Source organism: Pundamilia nyererei, unplaced genomic scaffold, assembly GCF_000239375.1.
Source record: "Pundamilia nyererei isolate P.nyererei 1_Seehausen unplaced genomic scaffold, PunNye1.0 scaffold00037, whole genome shotgun sequence".
In the NCBI taxonomy this organism is placed as follows: domain Eukaryota; kingdom Metazoa; phylum Chordata; class Actinopteri; order Cichliformes; family Cichlidae; genus Pundamilia; species Pundamilia nyererei.
In genome coordinates this window covers 3,669,906-3,688,905 of record NW_005187438.1, presented here as the reverse complement: position 1 = coordinate 3,688,905, position 19,000 = coordinate 3,669,906, and the positions used below count along the sequence as shown (strand labels likewise).

Sequence of the window (19,000 nt, the reverse complement as noted above, 5' to 3'; positions counted from 1 at the left end):
CACACACAGATATCCCCCTAAAATAGCTAAAACTAAAAACAAACTAAAAACTACTTCCAAAAACATTCAGCTTTGATATTAATGAGTTTTTTTGGGTTCATTGAGAACATGGTTGTTGTTCAATAATAAAATTATTCCACAAAAATACAACTTGCCTAATAATTCTGCACTCCCTGTATGAACAAGTCTAGTATTAGCACGGCATAAGAGATACATCAGAAGGAAGTAAGGGATGTTTTTAGGTGCATTTAGCATTTTGCAAAGCAAGGCTGCAAATACACATAATGATCTGCACAGAGACTTAATGCAGGAAAATACTTTTAAGTAGACCTTTTATGCTCATTTCCAGCTTTATATTTTTATGCTTGGAGTCCATTAAAATAGCTTTGAGTGATTCCCGTCAAATCACTCTCTGCTTCAGCTCTTTTCCCTCTTCCTTTAAGCCAACTATCATCTGATTGGCTGCCTCTCACAAACACATTATTTCAACAGCAGGTAGGCGGGGCCTCTGTTCAGACAGAGCTGTGTGCCTGAGATAACCACATTAGGGATACCTGCTCTCCTTGGCATCATAACAAGCTTTTGGCTCATTAGGAGCTCATGCTGAACTGATACTTTAGAACTTTTGTCTTGTTAAACATGAGGAGCTATGCAAAGTTGTATATGATGACATATAAAATATCATCATATCTTTGTTTTAAAACTGATTACTGTGCATTTTTAATCTTTTAAAAAACCCAAACACGTTGATTAGCTTTCAGTTCTGGTTTTAATTAATGGAATTACTATTTTGTTAACACAGGAGGCACGGAGGTGTTGCTTGCACGTCCAGAGGAGGCCATTCTGCAGGTTAAAAGTCTTATATTATACATATATATATATACTGTATATGATAGTTATGTTACTTGTGTTTCTTTTTTTTTGACAAGTATATCAAATAGAAAATAAGGAAATGCATAATAGGTCGCTTTTCACTTTGTTGAACTAAGTAACTTTAACTGTAACTATCTCAAACCAAGCTACAGGCCACTATATCGGGATCCAATTGGTTGTTATAAGGATATCTAGGGTGAGGAAAGGGTATAGTTATACACACATCTTTATTACCTCGCTAAAAGAAAAAGAACTGTATAAACTTAGCACTCCCATCTTTTGAAACAGAAATGCAGCGAAAAGGAAAAAGAAAAACGAAAGAAAGGTGAGAAAATAAATAAAATAAGCAGTAATTACAGTTGGGTAAAAACAGAGCGAGAATGAATGAAAAACACAGTAGACACAAGTATCTGAACTGTAATTCAGCAGCAGGTCTCGACTGGAGTAGTGAGAGTAATATGGAGAAAATAAATTGAACAACTTTTCAGAGGAAGTTCTTTATGTGGGAGATAATACAGTGATAATGCAGACAGTGCTGTAAGTACCTTGGCGAGGGTGATGGTGCGTGTCGGGGTCCGTGGGCTCCGTATTGTGTTTATGCCTTTACCCTTGGTGTGGGCAAGGTTGCCTGTGAAATGAATAGTGGATTAGAGAGCGAGTCAGTGAACAAACTGCCCTCAACAGAGAAAAGAGACTTAGTCACACATCCAGAAACCATCTGAAGAAACAGAGCAGTGCACGTTATTTTAATCAGGTGGGATAAGTACTGAGGTTACTTTAAGTCTAAACAGTAGGCTCCTGTCATGCTGAGAGTTACTGCTGATCAAGTCAGTGAACGTGAACAGAGGAGGAAGCTAAACAGGCTAAGAATGGCCTGTCATTTTATTTTAAGTACTTCTGCACCGTTTTCAAGTAATTGAAGCAAAAGTTGGAGCTTTTCACCTTCTACCTTTCTTTCTTAACTTGGTTTTAACTTCATTCACAAAGAGCTGTTGTGTCTGCTTCACCTGTTCTGGTGAGGGGGTGAGTGACAAGCTTGCGAATGAGCTCATTCTCCGACGACCGCAGCAGCAGGATAATGTCAGCTGGAAGGGTTTCTCTGTTCTTGGCCAAGAAGCCCGTGGCATTGTAAATCACCTTAAGGTTTGGTAGAGAGGTATAAAGAAAGATATGAATAGCAAATACCAAACAGCTTCAGTTTATGATTAGAATTAAATGTTAAATTACCTTTCCAGCATAGTGGTGAATCCCAAAGCCCAGGTCAACCCTCATTGGCCTCCAGAAGCTTTTTGTCTTGAGATTACCTTCAAATTTCTCTAAAATATCAGACTGCATGAGTTAATTATCCAAACACCCAAGGCCATCCGAAGGTCCCTACACACCCCAGATTCAAGTTATAATATCATATAAATATCATATAAATCTATAGTATAGTATATGTAGGGCACAGCAGCAGCCAAGCTTGTGAGAGGGTCAACCTAAATTTCTGATATTATCAAAATTTTGTTCCAAGCTATATTTGACTGTGAAACCGTCACAGCAGCCAACTTTAAACATCTGTCACTGTGTGGTCATCGTTTTGGAGCTACAACCTAAATGATCACCACAACTCAACCACACTTGTTATCTTGCTCTGGGACAAAGCAAAATATCAGAGTGTATAGTTGGAGAAAAGTTAGATTAACACTTCATATGTAATCAGCCCCTGCACTAACAGGAAGTTGTGGTTACTGAGGTTACCAAACTCAAAACATGATAACATAAATAATAAAACATTTCTCTATTGAAATCTGAGCAGCTCACCTACGAGTGTCTGGTCAGTGGCCTGCGGGAAGCGGCTCTCTTCATCCAGAAGTGACAGCATCCCCATGGGCTTCTGCAAGAACAGGTCCAGGAGTGGCCGGTTGTCCTCGTACTCGATCATCCGAGCATCAACTTCTTCATTCAGGTACTCATCCTGCACAGGAGTGGAAATAAGCACTCGTGATGTAATGTCTTTAATGGCCTCCTTTCATGGGTCAAAACACCTTCCAACAGCTTGATGAAAGCCTGAGTTTCTTAAGTTTTCCATCGATTTTCATGTTACCAAATAAAAAGGTCCAAATAAGATGTCAAATCAACTTCTCCGTGGAGTAGAAGTGTGCTTGGAATTCCTTTAGCTAACCCTAATATATGATAACATGTTAGAATGAATTATGAACAAGTGAATAACCTTTCATGGAATGCTGATCTCTCCAGTTGGCTCTAAATATCAAACTAATTCCAAGGTTAATCTCCTAATCCTAGCAAGACACTGTAGCTTTTCTGGTCTCTGGTTAATGACACATATTCACTGTCACAGGACAGCCTTTAGGACTGGGTTACTATACATGGTCAATAGTCATTACTCCTTGATCTCCTCGATACTAAGATGCTATTAATGCTGCTGCCTTAATAATAAAGCCGTATTTCTGCATGAGTGAAATCTTGTCTTACAATACCAAATGCACTTTAAGATCCATTAAACAGCAGTACAGTTTTATATCCTCGGTTTTATTTCTTTAATGTCACGCTTTAGCGTTCACAAAGGTTTGACCTTTTAAAATAAAAGCGTCTAGAAATTTACCTACATAAATTGTCCCAAAACAGCTGTTTATGGACATAACTATATTAAATCAACGATGTTGATTTGTTGTCTTTTATCTCCTCTTAACTCGGCTCTGATAAATCTGATCTGCAGGGCAAAGTGAGCAAACCTGATCACATCAGGCTGACTCAGATCTGCTACTATGACTCAGCAACATCACCAGGGACTTCTACTCCACGGAGAACAGGTCAAAATGGGAACAAACAATATCAAATCAATCTGCTTATTCGAGCATGAAGTGCCACTGTGAAGAAAATGAAGTAAAGCAGAAAAAAAAAAATCAGCATGGATGCAGATAGATTGGGACAATATGCAACCACACGCATAAACATACATGAAAACATGAGGGCAGTGGAGTAAATGCACTGCTGATAAAACCTTACCATACAGCAATCCTTTAATTCTGCCTTATTTATGTAGAACTATTAATCTCACAGCACCGTACATTTCCCTTATGCTCTGGATATACATATGATGGCTGCATAGGACAATATATTTCTGGGCCTGGTTCCAACAATACCCAAGAGTGAATTTAAGTCCAGCACTAAGTGTCTTCAACTCCTAATTGACCCTCGTTTAGAATGATTTATAACACCTCCCAATGGGTGACTCCAAATCATTTAACATTGGCAAACCATTCTCTGACCCCCCCCAAAGGCAAAACCCTCTCACGAGACTGCACGAGGGGAGAACAGAGAACCTCATTCTGCCGTGAATAAAGACAGCAGCATATTTTACCCTTGCCATCTCTTTTAAAATGCAGACTGACAAACGATGACATGTTATCTCAATTTAGATGGAAATGAGTTAGAACCAAGGTGAAAACTGCACACAGAGAGCTGTTCAGGAGGGATTCACGTTCTGAGAAAGTGTTATTTGAATTCAGTGACAGGCTGGGGGGCATGCTGGTGTGAGGTTTGTGGGCTGAACTTTACCTGTTCCCACGCAAAGATGTGCTGGTTGAAGTAAAACTGGATCTGCTCGTTGGCAATGTTGATGCAGAGCTGCTCGAAAGAGTTCTTCTTGAAGTTTTCAAAACCAAATATGTCCAAGATGCCGATGTTAAGGCCCTTGTCGTCCTCTCTGGAGAAGACAAGGATAAAATGTTAAATCTTTAAATGCATTCATAGAATAGCTAACCGTGTGGTGCTAGGGATGGCTATGTTGTTCTGGTTGCCTGACACTTAAATGGTAAGTGGACTGGTTCTTATTTTGCACTTCTCTACTCTAGCTGACCACTCATATACTTTTCTTATTTTTAAGTTATGATTCTTACTTGTGTAAAAAGCAAAAGGTCTTGGATATTTAGTTGGAAGCTTATCTGCTACTGATTTTTTTCCCCATCCATACAGCAAGTCAAAATTTCAGATTATTTTTTGTCAAAATTTAAACTTACTCATTCAGACTTTTGAGAAAATAATTCAAAATGAACAAAATAATGTAAAAAGTAAAACTTAAAGCCTTAAAATATTTTATTATTTGAGGGTTTTTTTTTAATTTACAAACATACATCTGTCATAAAGGTGTAAATTAGCTAGAAATAGCAAAAGAGAAATTTGTAGCAGGCTGCAGAAATGTTTATTTCTGCTTGAAAACTGGGCATGGAGTGTATGACTCTAGAGGCTTCTAGAATGAGCCTCTAGTGGCCATTAGCGGAAGTGCAATTTTTAGCACTTCAGCTGAGAGGATGTTAGTAGACAGACATCATTTAAACGTTAGAAAGAATTTATAGTCTTTTTATGTTTAAAACTGTTAAACTGTTGGTTTTAACATCTCAAATGTACAGGTTTTTTTTGTGTTTTGACACTTCATTAATTCTTTTACAACTTAAACCAGTATAGTGATGCTCACGAGTATAGTGATGGTCACTATACTCGATGCAATATGTACGCAAGTAGATTTTAAAGTATATTCTGCAGTTTTAAAGACTTGGCAGTGAATCTAGTTGTGTATCTATTTTAATCCAAAAGCAGGAACTTTGTCAGACGACCTCATTCGTGACAACCAAACACACCGTTACACTCTCTGCCCCCCCATCTTACCCTTGGCTGTCAGGCCGCAGCAGCGCGTTGATTCGGTTGACAATCCAGCTGAAGAGGCGGCTGTAGAGAGCTTTACCCATGGCGTCCCTCACCTCCACTGCTTTTTCCACTGTGTTGGGTCTGACGATCGTCTCTCCGCGGGCCACAACACAGTGGGAGGTCAGGGCTTCCTGCAGCTCGTCTGAGCGGATACGAAGCAGAGATGCCACTGAGGTGACATGAGATAAGGAAGGGGATAAAAGTTAGCATTTATAGTGTGGAGTTTACTCAAAGCAGCACATCTTATGCAATATGTAGCCTCATTCTGACTGAGCAGGAGAATATTCATTCAATTAATAGGCCGCATCTATGTTGTTTTCTAAATTACCATTCAGAACAGGTGTTTGAATTCAGAAAATATAATGCAAAGCATGCACTATAATATCTAACCATTACAAATGTATGCTTCTTAATGATTTTTATGTACTAATGCAGTCTTGGGTAATTGATTTAACCAAATCATTTCCTGTATTTATCTAAACATGGAGGACTCCTGCAGAGTTAATGATGGTTAGCAAAAGAGGGAGGCGGATGAAGGGGGTGTAGCAGAGGAAATTCAGAGTCATATTTGGTTTTCTGTCATCATGCACTGTGCTTCTCTCTCTCTTTTCTTACCGTTCTCCAAGACAGACATGTTGCAGATGTTGCTCTTGTCTGTTTGGTGCTCTGAGGCAACTGGAGAAAACTCAATGTCCCCAGAGTTGAGGATGGCAGCCAGTGTGCTGTAAACATTTCCGAGCTCCTGCAAAAATTAGAACAAATACAGTTTGTATGGAAACATGTATCAGTGTGTGCAACTATCCCTAATATGGTCACCTCAGCTCAGACTCAAAGCTCTAGCTTTGAGCACAGAAGCTCCGCCCACCTGCTGTTTAAACCTTCTGTTTGTGAGGAGTAGCCAATCCGAAAATAGGTGGCTCAATTATTATTTTGAACTATGAAAGCAGTTCAAACAGACCAAAAAAGGGCACAGTTTGTTAAAATCTTAAATCTACAAACAATACAGATTTGAAAAAACAAACAAAAACAAAACACTAATTCACCTGCAGCACATATATTAAGGGATCAGCTTGAAGTGCATTTCATGGACGACAAAACGACACAGTAAAATAGCACTGCCAAGTGATTATAACATAAGTACTATTGATGTGGAGATCCCAAGAGCAATCAGTACTTTGAGCCTCATTAGGTTTTCACAATGTCAAGAACTGATTGCCTACATGTGCCTGCAGCTTTATGTTCCATCACAAGCCATATACAAGACGAGAAGCCGGCATGATCACACTGATTCTGAAATGCCAGCAATACTGGTGCTATAGCTAGTAAGATTGTTTACATGTTATTTTTACATAGAGTGACTTTAATGGGGAAGAGTGAGAACAAGTCAGTGTGAACACTGGGATCAAGGTTATACTGCTAAACCTGTGGCCCAGTAATGAATGCATCAGTTTATACCTCCAGGGTGAATCCAATGACTTTGAAACACTGCTCGACTGCATCAAACTGCTCCTTGTAGGAAGCGTTGTTCACTATGTCAGGCCCAAGTTTAATGTTCTCGTGGTACAGATACCTGCAAAACAAAAAGGAACCACTGGGGTCTCTGGAAGTTGGGAGTTTGCAGCATGGGACGCAGATAACAGTGTTTTGGGAAAATTGCTAAGGAATGTCAAACCTACTTCGGTGTTTTGCTGTCAGAGAGCTTGTAGTGGGCTAGCTTCTTCCTGTCAGCCAGACCAGCATAAATGTAGTAAAAGATGTGGAAGTTCCTCTCCCCCCTGTGGAAACACGCACATATAGTGGAAATCAAATTCCTGAAAAGGAGACATGCTAGGTAAATGTTTTCGCCACATGATTAACATGACTCCAGTTTTGTTTTCTTAAGAAAATTTCTAACAAAATAAACATGGTGTATCTGATATCTCCATGTTGGTGTTACTCCTGCATCATGTTAATAGTGTCCAGGATCAACATTGCTACTGACCAATCCCATTGTTGTGATGGCATAGTTTTGGAATTTGGAGGAAAAACAGACAAACTAATATAATCTGCAAACAATCCTACGCCTTCCCATATTCGTTTGAATAAAGAAGGCTGACGATCCTTCTTTAAATTCAAAACCAAGTTGTATTTCCACCAGTAACACAAATTGTAAGACTTTATGAAATAAATTACAAGCATAGATGAATGATGATGAACACTGAATGCCTTTGGTTGTTTATTATGAATAAAATTTAAGCTTAAATTTATATTAATCATGAATATGGTGAAGGAAAACCTGTCTAATCTTTTGCTAAATCCATTAGTAAATAGCCATTTTTGTTTCAACAGGATAATCAAACTAAATTTGATTCAGGACACTGTCACCAAATCTCATCGGAAAGCATCAACAATCATTTCAGGTGTGTGTGTGTCATTAAAATATACCCATAATGAAGCAATTGAAAATTATCTTGCAGGGGTAACAAAATATGCAACATGTGAATAAAGATTAATTCATGAAAACATAAGAGTTCAACCTGTTTTCTATTAACCCAAATACGACACCCATTAACAGACTAAATATTCATACAATGTACGGCCTAATCGAGCCCTCTCTGACGTGTGTCTGTTTTCCAATGCAGTATTTGAGTGTGTCTTTGAAGTTCCACTAAAGACACACGCAAGACCACAATCTTTGATCCAATAGGAAATAAGCTAGCCCTTCCACTTGACCCGGTCTGCTCCCCAGACACACGATAAGAAGAAATGATGGACCGAGTGAAATGCAGGTGAAAGCAAATGCCACCAGTTTCAAATGAAAAAGCAGATGTGAAAGAGAGCAAGAAAAAGAGACAATCTATTATCCGCTGATCCGTGGAAAGCGGGCAGAATAATAACCTTCATGGCAATGTTCTTTCAGAAAATGAACAGAGAGATTATTTGTATTTTTCTATGAATGTCACTCTCAAATGAAGGTAATAACAGTCAAAACCGGGACCAACACAAGAAACAGGAAGTGATATTTACATCGCCTGGTGGACAACTCTGGATTTTTCCAGCAGATACTCGGATATCTGTGCTCCGACCACTGTTCCACCACCGTTGAACTTCATTTCCAGGTACTTGCCGAAGCGGCTGGAGTTGTCATTGATGACAGTGCAGGCATTTCCAAATGCCTCCACCAAGCTGTTGACCAGCAGGATCTTCTCCTGGAGTGTCCTGTTATTGGCCTAAACAAAATATTCCACTTTAGTATGGGGGACTAATTTTAAAAAAAAAGTAAGTGTTACACTATGACAAGTAGCACTACCACTTCCTATAATCTGCTCATATAAATACAAAAAAGGTCAAGAGAAATGACATTTCCTTTTTAGTTAGCCTTCATATCATGACTGGCACTAACTGCAGCACCAACGAACTCATTACAAGATCTTCAAACTGCGTTAACAGAATATCTACCAAACGATCAAGCGTTGTGCTGGTTGGATTTCATGACTCACCTTCCCGAGAACCGTTAGCTGCTGCACCAGCAGATGAGCACTCTCTGTTTTCCCTGCTCCACTTTCCCCACTGATCACAATACACTGCACACAAGAAGTCACTTGAGTCACATTTAATTATATATGCACTCTGACTCCTGTGGTGTCAACAAAAAAGGCTTTGAGGCTTAAACGCGAATAATATTAATAATGTTATTAACAGCTTAACTACCATTGTCACTAAAATATGTCACTGAATGCAGACAGTGGAGAGAGAATCAACATACTGGCTTTCTTTTACAAAGAAAATTCAAATACAGAGTCCATATAGGACAGGCATATTATATTATTAGCCTTATTAACAATAAAATCATATTGCAAGACAATGATCCCAAGCACACTAGCAAATCTACAGAACTGAAAAAGAAAATAATCAGTTTTTGAAATTTCCCAGACCTGAACCAGATTGCAAAGCTGTAGCAGGATATTAAGCGAACTGTGTATAAATGAATGCCCACAAACCTCAATGAACTGAAACAACACTGTAAAGAAGAGTGGGCTAAAGCTCATCCACAGCGACTGGCTCTGCAAGCTATTGAATCGTGGGGTGTACTTAATTTTTCACAGTACTGTTCAGAGTCTTGTGCAAACTTTCTTTCTTAGAAAGGATGTACTTGAATTTCCCCAAAGACGATCCAATCAAAAGGCCTTAATTCACTTGCCAATTCTCCAATATCGAATAATAGACACACCATGCTAACCATCCTAGCAAACTAGATTTAGCATTATTAGCATCACACAAAATGCACAAAATCCCCCCAACCCTGCAAAAAATGAATAAATGAAAAAAAAACAAAAAAAACAGAACCTGCTTTTGGTACTTTCTGGTATCTGGTTTCTGTTTTTTTCAGGGTCTGTGTTGTCAAACTGCTGCTCTGGCATCGTGTGGAACAGCACTTAAACAAGTAAACTCAAACAGTTTGTAATAACTGAAGAGCTTATTACCTGATCAGCATTGTATGAAACCATAGATTGGTAGGCAGTATCAGCCACAGCGAAGATGTGTGGTGGGTTAGCTGTACGCTTAGCTCCTATGTACATCTTAGTGTGCTATGAAGAGAGGGAGAAAAAGATAAAAGCTTGTTAAAGACATGCTCAAGAGTGTAATGAATACAACAAAATAGATATTTTTAGAAAACTAAATTAATGATTTTACAAAGCGGATTTGTAATAATCTCTCAATTAGCAACAAACTTGAGGCAAAAACATGATAATTGAGAGGAAAATAGAGCCACTGAGTTATGGACGAGGCAGAAAAACAGCGGTAGTATCTGTGAAAATGTGTGTGCACTGTTTGAAGCCAAATGGGATGCAGCAGACTGAAGAACTGCAGAGGCTCTAATGAGCTATGCCAGGCTACATTCACTGCATTATTGACCAAATGTAGAGATGCATGTACACGGAAAGAACACAGATCCAAATAAAACAAAGGTCTATTTATCTCCACGGACCTCAGGCGTGTATATCTCCATTGTATGGAAAGGATTGACTGCAATGAGGGTGTCGCCCACATATGTGTAAATTTGATCTTTTCCATAGCGATTCTGAAGCTGATCTGCGACAGTGTTCTGGAAAAAAATAAACAAAGACAATAAATATCAGTATGAGATGCTTGCTAAATGACAGTCGGAACTATATTTATAAAAAAAAAAAAAAAAACAACCCACAGAAGTTTAATTTATGCCAACGTTTCCATCAAACCAGCAGCCCATTTCAGCTTGAAGGATGGGTGGAAATATCCGCTGGCAACTCATTCAATATGTCAGTTCATCCCCCAGATTTGATAAATTGTTCCAAATGTTCTTTCTGTCAAAGATGCTGCTGTGTATTTTTGCTTTGTTTTGTTTTGGTTCTTGAAAGACCAGAATGGGTAATTATAGGAAAAATGATGCTAAATGTCATAATGTGACATAGTGTACCTTCAACAGCGCTTAAATACAAATATATCACAGTCGATGCAGTAAACGTTCAATCAGTGTTCATTTTTGATTATCATTTCTAAACTAGTCGTTTAATCACTCAAGCGACTTTTTATATTGCATATTTTGTCCAATGGTAAATGGACTTGTTCTTATATAGCGCTTTTCTACTCTGTCTGAGCACTCAAAGCGCTTTATACAACTAATTCATTCACCCAATCACACAAGCACTTTTTTCTGACCTAAGTGCTAAGTAGTCTACCATTCACACACATTCATACTCCGATAGATGCATCTTGCCCAAGGATATTTGGCATGCTGACTGGAGCAGCCTAGGATCGAACCACCGACCTTCTGGTTAGTGGCTGACCTGCTCTGCCACCTGAGCTACAGCCACCCCAACACCGAATGCAACAAGAGAACTTCGAACAGGAAAAACACCACTCACTACTTTTAATCTTAATATAAAAGTATTAGTATTGAATATAATAAACACAGAATTCACCATATCATAAAAATATGTTCCTCTGCAAAAGGAAACAAAGCCATGTTCATTTTGGAGTTTTTGTTTGGTGTGGCAGATAGTTGCTCCTCCCTGAGCCTGGCTCTGCCAGAGGTTTCTTCCTGTTAACAGGGAGTTTGTCCTTCCCACTGTTGCTTGCTCGCAGGGGCCCATCTAATTGTTGGGGTTTTCTCTATTACTGTAGGGTCTTTACCCTAAATATAGTGCCTGTAGGTGACTGCTGTTGTGGTTTGGTGCTATATAAATAAAACCAAATTGAACAGAATTGAAATAATATGTGGTGACTTTTCTTGGTTAATGTTAGAACAACATGTTGGCAGCTTTTTACAGTGTATATTTTAAATTTACCTGACTTGTTATAAGTAAAATACTTTTGTAACTCATTTTGTAACTTAAACGCATTAATCACTATCTATCAAATAAACCAAATATTTTTTTCTCCATCATATCATACATGAAAATTTTAGCTGTTGTATTTGTTACCATCTAGAAGGGCAAAAATAAAAGAAATAATTTTTTCCATTTTATTCCAGCTAAGTGCGGTGCAAGCATTCCAATTTTGATTGGGACAGAGCAGTTTGGGCTTAGCAGGTAATTACAAAGTTAATATTTTATTAATACCAGTTATCTGTGCGTACATATGGGTGTGTAAGTTAAGAAAACAGTACTTGATCTATCATTATTTTTGGTGTGGGTTGTGAAGACCAGCACAAGTTATCCTTTCACTTAAACACCAAAGTGCAATTAAAAAAATAGATGAAAGTGAAAGACTGAGAGAAAGAGGCTGTTGGGTGAGCTACATTAACTCTATCAGCAAAGAGAGAGAGAGAGCACTCTGCTGTAAATTCATAAATGTATCTCAATAGAAACTACCTATGCTTTCAAGGAGAAAAATAAAACAGGCAGAGATTTTCAGCTCTAACTCCCATCAATTCTCTGGGTTTTTTTTCTTTTTCACCAGAAAATGTTTGCTGCATTCAGTGACTTCATCCTAACTCTAACTTGTTATCTGATGTTGTGCAGCCAGGAAGGGGAAAAAAGAAATTCTGTGAAAAAGCCTAATTCATTTTTTTTTTACCTCATCTAGAACCTCAAGGGTGGCGAGGTCATCCACCTCGTCTGCGTCCTGTGTCTTCATGTGGCTTCCTTTTTTGGTATGAATACGCTCATGCCTGGAACACAACAATGACATCTCTTAGTGAGCATGCTCTGAAAAAATGAATGTTAAATTTTGCAGATTCTTCTAGAACTGCAAGCCCCGCTACTTTGCAGAGGAGCTTTTACTGGGACGCACTGGTCTGACTACGACTCTAACCTCAGGGACGCGTCTCTATTCAAGCATCTTCTATTTTCATCAAGGAAAGAGTAGACACAGAGAGGGATAAAATAAAACAAAAATAGTCCCACAGGGAGGATAAACTTCAGAAGTGGGTGACTTAAGTTTAGTAAACAAATCTTTTCTAGTTAAGTAAATGTGTCTTTCAAGAGATTAAATCTGCACAAGGGAATAAAATAATCCCACAAGATTCCAATTACCCATTGTAGGAATTGCAACATCATCTTATTACCACAAGTCAGTTCATTTACTGACAAGTGATATCAGGAAACCAGCAAATTTAGTGATGAACATAATTTACTGAACAAGCTTTTAGCTTTATTGTTATTTAACTTTTAGAAAGACAACATGACTCTTATGTTTCCTGATACTTACGTGTTGTTGATGGGGTTCAAGTAATTTTGTAATTTGGGGGTTTGTATACATAACGTTCATTCCATGTCAGCTGACCACATGCTTCCAGCCTGACCATACCAGATATCCTTAAATAATTCCAAGATGATCCACTTTTAATAGGAAAACTGTCACATTTTAGCTTTCTGTGCCATTTTCAAAGAGCTATAGAACTACTTAAGCTAGGTCGCTCAAATGTTCATGTCAAATATTAGTTACTATATTATGATTTCAACAACATACAGTTTTAAGAGTGTAGCTGAAGGCTGTGGATGCTGCCTGTAAACAAAAATATCAATATGAAAATAATCATTTTGGGGAAAGTGAGGCAGAACACATCATGATGTTACTGTCAGACACCAACTCTTTTAAGAAAAGTTGGTTGTTACTTCATGTGCATGAATTAGTTGTCCTCTATTTTCAAGCTCTAACATTTTTTCATGGTATGAAGTACACCTCATTTATGGGATATGGCCTTTCTACAGGTTAAGCTGCTGCTCAGGTGGCAGAGCAGGTCATCTATAAATCGGAAGGTCAGAGGCTCAATCCCTGAAAACGTTCCAGGGTCAAGTTCCAGGAATCCTATTTCACTGTGTCTCTACTGAAGCATCATTTATCTGATAGGTAATGCTGAACACAAGTGAGCTTTTAAGCTCCTGTAGTTGATTTACAGTAAATATCATAACCACTGACAGCATCAAATGACATTACAGTATTATAAATGAAAACTCATAAAACAGAACAAACAGTGACAATAACATGATTTGAACATTAAAACAGACAACGATGTAAGAAGGGCAGGGTGGCAGTTGATGGCAAATACGTGTGCAATCACAACTACAACAAGAGCTTTGACTGAATTATAAAAGCTCCTACTGCGTCACAAAAGCATCCTCTATAGTTACCTGTCATTACTGTCTGAGCTTCTGTCTGTCTTTCCATGATGGCTTAAATGACAGAAACGGGATCGACATGTTATCACTGTACAGGGAGAAACTCACTTTAAAGGGCAACATTTTAACTCATGCTAAGGAGCCTACAGCTCAAGTGCAGCCGGTGCAGGATTGACCTGTTTTTTGTGTGAGGGTGACAGGGCTTGTAAAACATCCAGCAAGTAGGGTAATTTGGATTATACTGTCGGCAAAAGCTAAGCAACAGCCTAGCATATAACAACCGCTGACAGGAAGGGCGTTCTGTTTTACGTTTTTCATGGGCTTTGTATCAAAATCGATCAAACACTTTACGGTGCGGGAGTATTTGGCTCATACAGCGAGATATCGGGACAAAAACATAGAGACAAAAGCCATAAGGACACAATACCTTGTTTTTTCAATCACTCCAATTTGCTGGTTGAGATCAATGAGCTCAATCAATTGTTTTTGCAGGATTTTCTCTCTGCCGACAGTCTGTTTGATGAACACATGCTGGAGCAGGTCTTGCACATTCGGTCTCAGCTCAAAGTCCTTAATCAGACATCTGTGAGGTGGGAGAACGAGCATGAGGCAGAAAGAGGAGTGCAGTGCATTTCTCAGATTCATATTCAAAGCAGCGGGTTATCTGTGTAAATATTTATTATTCACACAGGAAGGATAAACACTAGAAGCCACACTCACTTGCAGATGAAGTCATTAAACTCATCTGACCAGAGCTCCGGCTGGTGGAGAGTAGGCGGCGGGTTTCTGTTACGGGAAGAAATGGAAAAGATAAATGGAAAGATAAGATGAGATAGGATTTAAGCGGGCAGGGCGGAGAACAGAAGGCTGGGACGATTCGTCACTGAGGGCATCCAGGGGTGTTTCTCTGGTGGCAAAAAGTGGTAGCTTTCAGCCATCAGAGCAGTGCAGCTGGAAACTTGTGTATAGACTCAAACCAGAACTTCTTAAATACTTTACCCTGAAAACATACACACATTGTTGTGGGGTTAAACTTAACAAGGCCTCACAGCAGAAAAACAACTCGGCTAATTGGATTCCCTGTTCGGCTTTAAGTACCTCTTTACGAGAGGGTTCCAGGTACTCGGCAGCGAAGTCACTGCTGCCTGTTAATGCATGGAGGCCTTTCGCACGTTGGCTCTGACAGCAAATAATTGGTCTAATGAGAGGACATTCGTCTCCTTTTTATCACACAACACAACCAATATAGACAGGAAATGCATCAGGCCTTTATTTTCAGGCTGTTCAGCTAATACTGTGATCATTAAAGTGTTTTTCTTATCCGAAAGACAAAGAGAGCCCTGCAGAGATAACTTGGGGTAGTTGCATTGGGCTACCTGAATAATAAAGCTACTTTTTAAAGCACTATAAAGGCTGCAAGGACTGTTTTAAATATAATTTCTTGTTTGTACCCCAGTTCGCTAAAGCAATTTGTTCAGTTTCGCCTGCCAAAAGTTCACTTAGTAAAGTATTGGAGGCAAGTTTAAATCCTCTCTGTTACACATAATGAAAATGAAAGCTTAGCTATTAACACCTGAGCACAATTATAATAGCACTTTAAATCTTTTATCCGCTCCAGAGACCGAAGCTTTGAGCACAGATTTGGCTTCCATACATATACTGTTGTCTTAGTCCTTCTCTGCAGTCCTCATTTTTTCTTCTTATTTAAATTCAAGGTTCAAGGTTCAAGGTGACGAATAAAGAACCTTGGACCTTGAAATATAAGGCAATGAGGAAACAACGTAAAAGACTACTGGACTTGTTCCTCTGTATGTTTACTCTTTATCTTTTTGGATTCAGCTCCATATGTTGAAATATGATACAATGTATCCATTGCACACTCCTTTCAGTGTAGACCTATGTTTTTTCATAATCCATGGTACATTGGCAAAATATAACAATCATGTTGAAAATAACGGTAATCCATCAGTACGTAATGAAAGTAATCTGGTCCGTAGGAGGACTTAAAGTTAGATAAATACAACCACATATGAAGAGCAACACATGACATATTACACTATTTACACAAAAGTGAAATCAAAATGCAGAAACATTGTGTGTGCTAAGTACAGCCTTCCATAGGAATAAATAGGAAACGTATCAGCCAGGTGCTGCTTATCAAATGCACTTAGTTAAATGATCATCAGCAAGTCTGATCTTCTCTATGAAAGCAGAAGATTTGTTAGTTTGCAAGTCTGGAGGATTCAGGTCTGTGTTAACACAATACCAAGGAGGAAAGAAACAATTACTTCTGCGCATCAATTCAACACAGTTACCAACCTTCCTAAATGGGAACAACCTTCCTAGAACAATGTTCTTGGACAGACAGGACCAATGTGGAGATGTTTCACAGCTCCACATTTGGCAAAACACAAACCCAGCATAACTGTCAAGCACGGTGGTGGAGGGGTGATGGGCTGATTTGCACCTTGCAGCCGTTGAGTCAACCATGTATACCAACTGCTTTGTTTACCAAAGCAATCTAGAGTTAAAATTTGCATCTTCTTAAGTGTGTTGGCTGCAGAGCTGAGCTGCGACTTACCTCGAAGGCGAACATTCTCCATTTCTGGTTTGTGTTTGGTTTGCGAGAGTTTTTAGACAAGTAAGCGCCTTCCATACAAACCACAGGGAGCTGCAGGAACCGTAGTAAACACAAGGAGGTTTTTGATGCAGTGCCAGCTTTGCAATCCATTTCACTCAGCAACAGCCAGCAATCTTCAAGAAACAACTTGCCAACCAGCAGGTTTTATGCATTTTCCCTCACAACTGTTGGTTGCATCACATCCAATATGGCAGACAATTCTCAAGAAACGTCAATAGAGAAACGGCATGGGCTTGTATGGCATCACTGTATATAAAATACATTATAGTATTATATGTTTGCATGCATTGTGTCAAGCTTTTGTGTGCCTCAATTAGTAGGTAAAACTGCACTAATAAAAATAACCATACTAGTTATTGATAGAAAATCAGGATTATAACAATCATAATAAAAATGAGGAATGGCTTCGGTGGCCTGCTGTTTGGGGGGGGAGGGCAAATGTGTACTAAATAAGAGAGAGTGGATGAACTAATGCCCTCAGCGTGGCTTTTTCCAAGACTGCTTGACAAATGAAGCCAGAGTAGTGAGCGGAGGGAAGTGAGGAGTGTGAAGAGGGAGCCCGGAGCTCTGGCTGCAGCAGTCACATAGATTGTGAGAAAGCTGTGTGATGGCTCCGTTGGAGCACGACCCCCAGAGCAAACACACAGGACAGCCGTGACACAGCAGCAGTCTGTGTGTGTAGGCGTGTGCGTGTTTCAGGGCAGTGATGGACAAAGAGCTGTGCTGTGATGGTTAAATGCTCTCACACTGAAATCAGGTGAAGATAAACAATTAGAAAATCAGCTTCAGCTCACAGTAGAAACAAAGAGAAAGAGGGACTGTGCCCGCAGCCTCCTCCCAGCAGGATCATTGGGATGAGTGCCAGGGAGGGAGTATGTAATGGATAAAGCCCTGCAAGCAGAAAAAAGCCATTTGAACTAAAAAGACTGTACTTAGTGTGGTGACAGTCTGTATAGAGGCACAAATCACTATGTTGGAAGTAGGAGAGGACTTTTCTTTATTGCAGTGCAAGCGCTATACATTATGCTATCTTTACAAGCCGAGGAGTCAGATAATGAAAACATGCCCAGTCTTGTGAGATGGTCCGTATCAGGGTAGTGAAGAAAATATCATGTTATTCTACTTCTGCCTGGGGTGAGCTGTATCTTAAGGCAAAGGCTATTTGCATGCATGGTTCCAGCTTTAAAAATGGAAGCAGAGTGGTTATAATCTTGTAGTTTCTGATTAAATTTTATCTTTATTTTCTTTCAGAGTGTATTTGACGGTTTTCGTTTAGTTACTTTAGTTTTTATGACTATTTTAGGTTCTAAAACCTACAGAATATAATATCCATAAACTCATATTGAGTACTATCTATGTATTTACTGATATAGACTGAAAGCTTAATACTGTTCATGCCTGTATTCGCATTTTCAATGAGCTGTGTTTTCTCAGCCCATAAACTGTAATTAAAAAGTCATGAAAAGTGTTTCAGAGGACAAAACAAGAAAAGAAAAGATGCACAACAGGGTCAAATTAAAAGGGTAGTCATTATTTTATCACTCTGACAAAGTCAGTACTCAGCTCTATCAAATCCAGGGATGGCAAAACAGCATAATAATAGCTTTAATCTGTAATAGCACCTTTCAAGGTATCAAAAATGTAAAAGCACATTACATAAACAAAATGCGAACACAGTACAAATAAAATTAAGTAAATTATTTCTATGAGAACTTAATCATGTGCAGGAAAGCTGTCATTAGGCTTGAAGCAGAGTCCAGTTTGATAAAACATAAAATATGTTTTATTGAGAATCAATCTCATTTTTGAAGAGAGCACAACATGTTTTTGGTTTATTTGCAACCTTCAGCTCAGATTTGTCATAAGAACCAAATCATTTAAATTCATTCAGCACAGCAGAATATGATGCAATTATGGCAGGTTTACCTGGGTATTTTAAAAAGGGCTCTCATTGGGTGGAGGTCAGAGAGGGGCGGGTCTCCATCTCCTAGCTCTATAGCTGTGATGCCCAGGGACCAGACATCACAACGGGCGTCGTAGGTGGAGTCCAACTGCTGCTCACATGCTATTACCTGCAGGGATGATGAAATAAAGAACATATAACAGGTGATCTAATGTCTGATTACAGATATCACGAGTAAAGCAATTAAATCAGGGTCTGCTTCCTTCTTTGAAAGTCAGTATTTACGTTTTTTTT

The 19,000-nt window shown here is 39.0% G+C and overlaps 1 protein-coding gene across 2 annotated transcripts in view; it reads right to left on the bottom strand.

The window, feature by feature from the left end:
* The window catches only part of myo3a (myosin IIIA), a 69,469-nt gene that overhangs the window by 19,575 nt on the left and 30,894 nt on the right, over positions 1-19,000 (bottom strand). For both annotated transcript variants that reach the window (XM_005730462.1, XM_005730463.1), the window contains exons 7-25: positions 18,730-18,875; positions 14,883-14,948; positions 14,590-14,745; positions 14,175-14,216; positions 12,619-12,712; positions 10,550-10,666; positions 10,044-10,148; positions 9,060-9,143; positions 8,587-8,789; positions 7,257-7,355; positions 7,036-7,150; positions 6,196-6,322; positions 5,542-5,749; positions 4,435-4,582; positions 2,677-2,830; positions 2,101-2,189; positions 1,881-2,010; positions 1,419-1,501; positions 1,108-1,149 (exon numbers count right to left, since the gene is read on the bottom strand). In XM_005730462.1, coding sequence (XP_005730519.1) covers positions 1,108-1,149; positions 1,419-1,501; positions 1,881-2,010; positions 2,101-2,189; positions 2,677-2,830; positions 4,435-4,582; positions 5,542-5,749; positions 6,196-6,322; positions 7,036-7,150; positions 7,257-7,355; positions 8,587-8,789; positions 9,060-9,143; positions 10,044-10,148; positions 10,550-10,666; positions 12,619-12,712; positions 14,175-14,216; positions 14,590-14,745; positions 14,883-14,948; positions 18,730-18,875 — 2,208 coding nt within the window. The remainder of the gene's footprint in view (positions 1-1,107; positions 1,150-1,418; positions 1,502-1,880; positions 2,011-2,100; positions 2,190-2,676; positions 2,831-4,434; positions 4,583-5,541; positions 5,750-6,195; positions 6,323-7,035; positions 7,151-7,256; positions 7,356-8,586; positions 8,790-9,059; positions 9,144-10,043; positions 10,149-10,549; positions 10,667-12,618; positions 12,713-14,174; positions 14,217-14,589; positions 14,746-14,882; positions 14,949-18,729; positions 18,876-19,000) is intronic.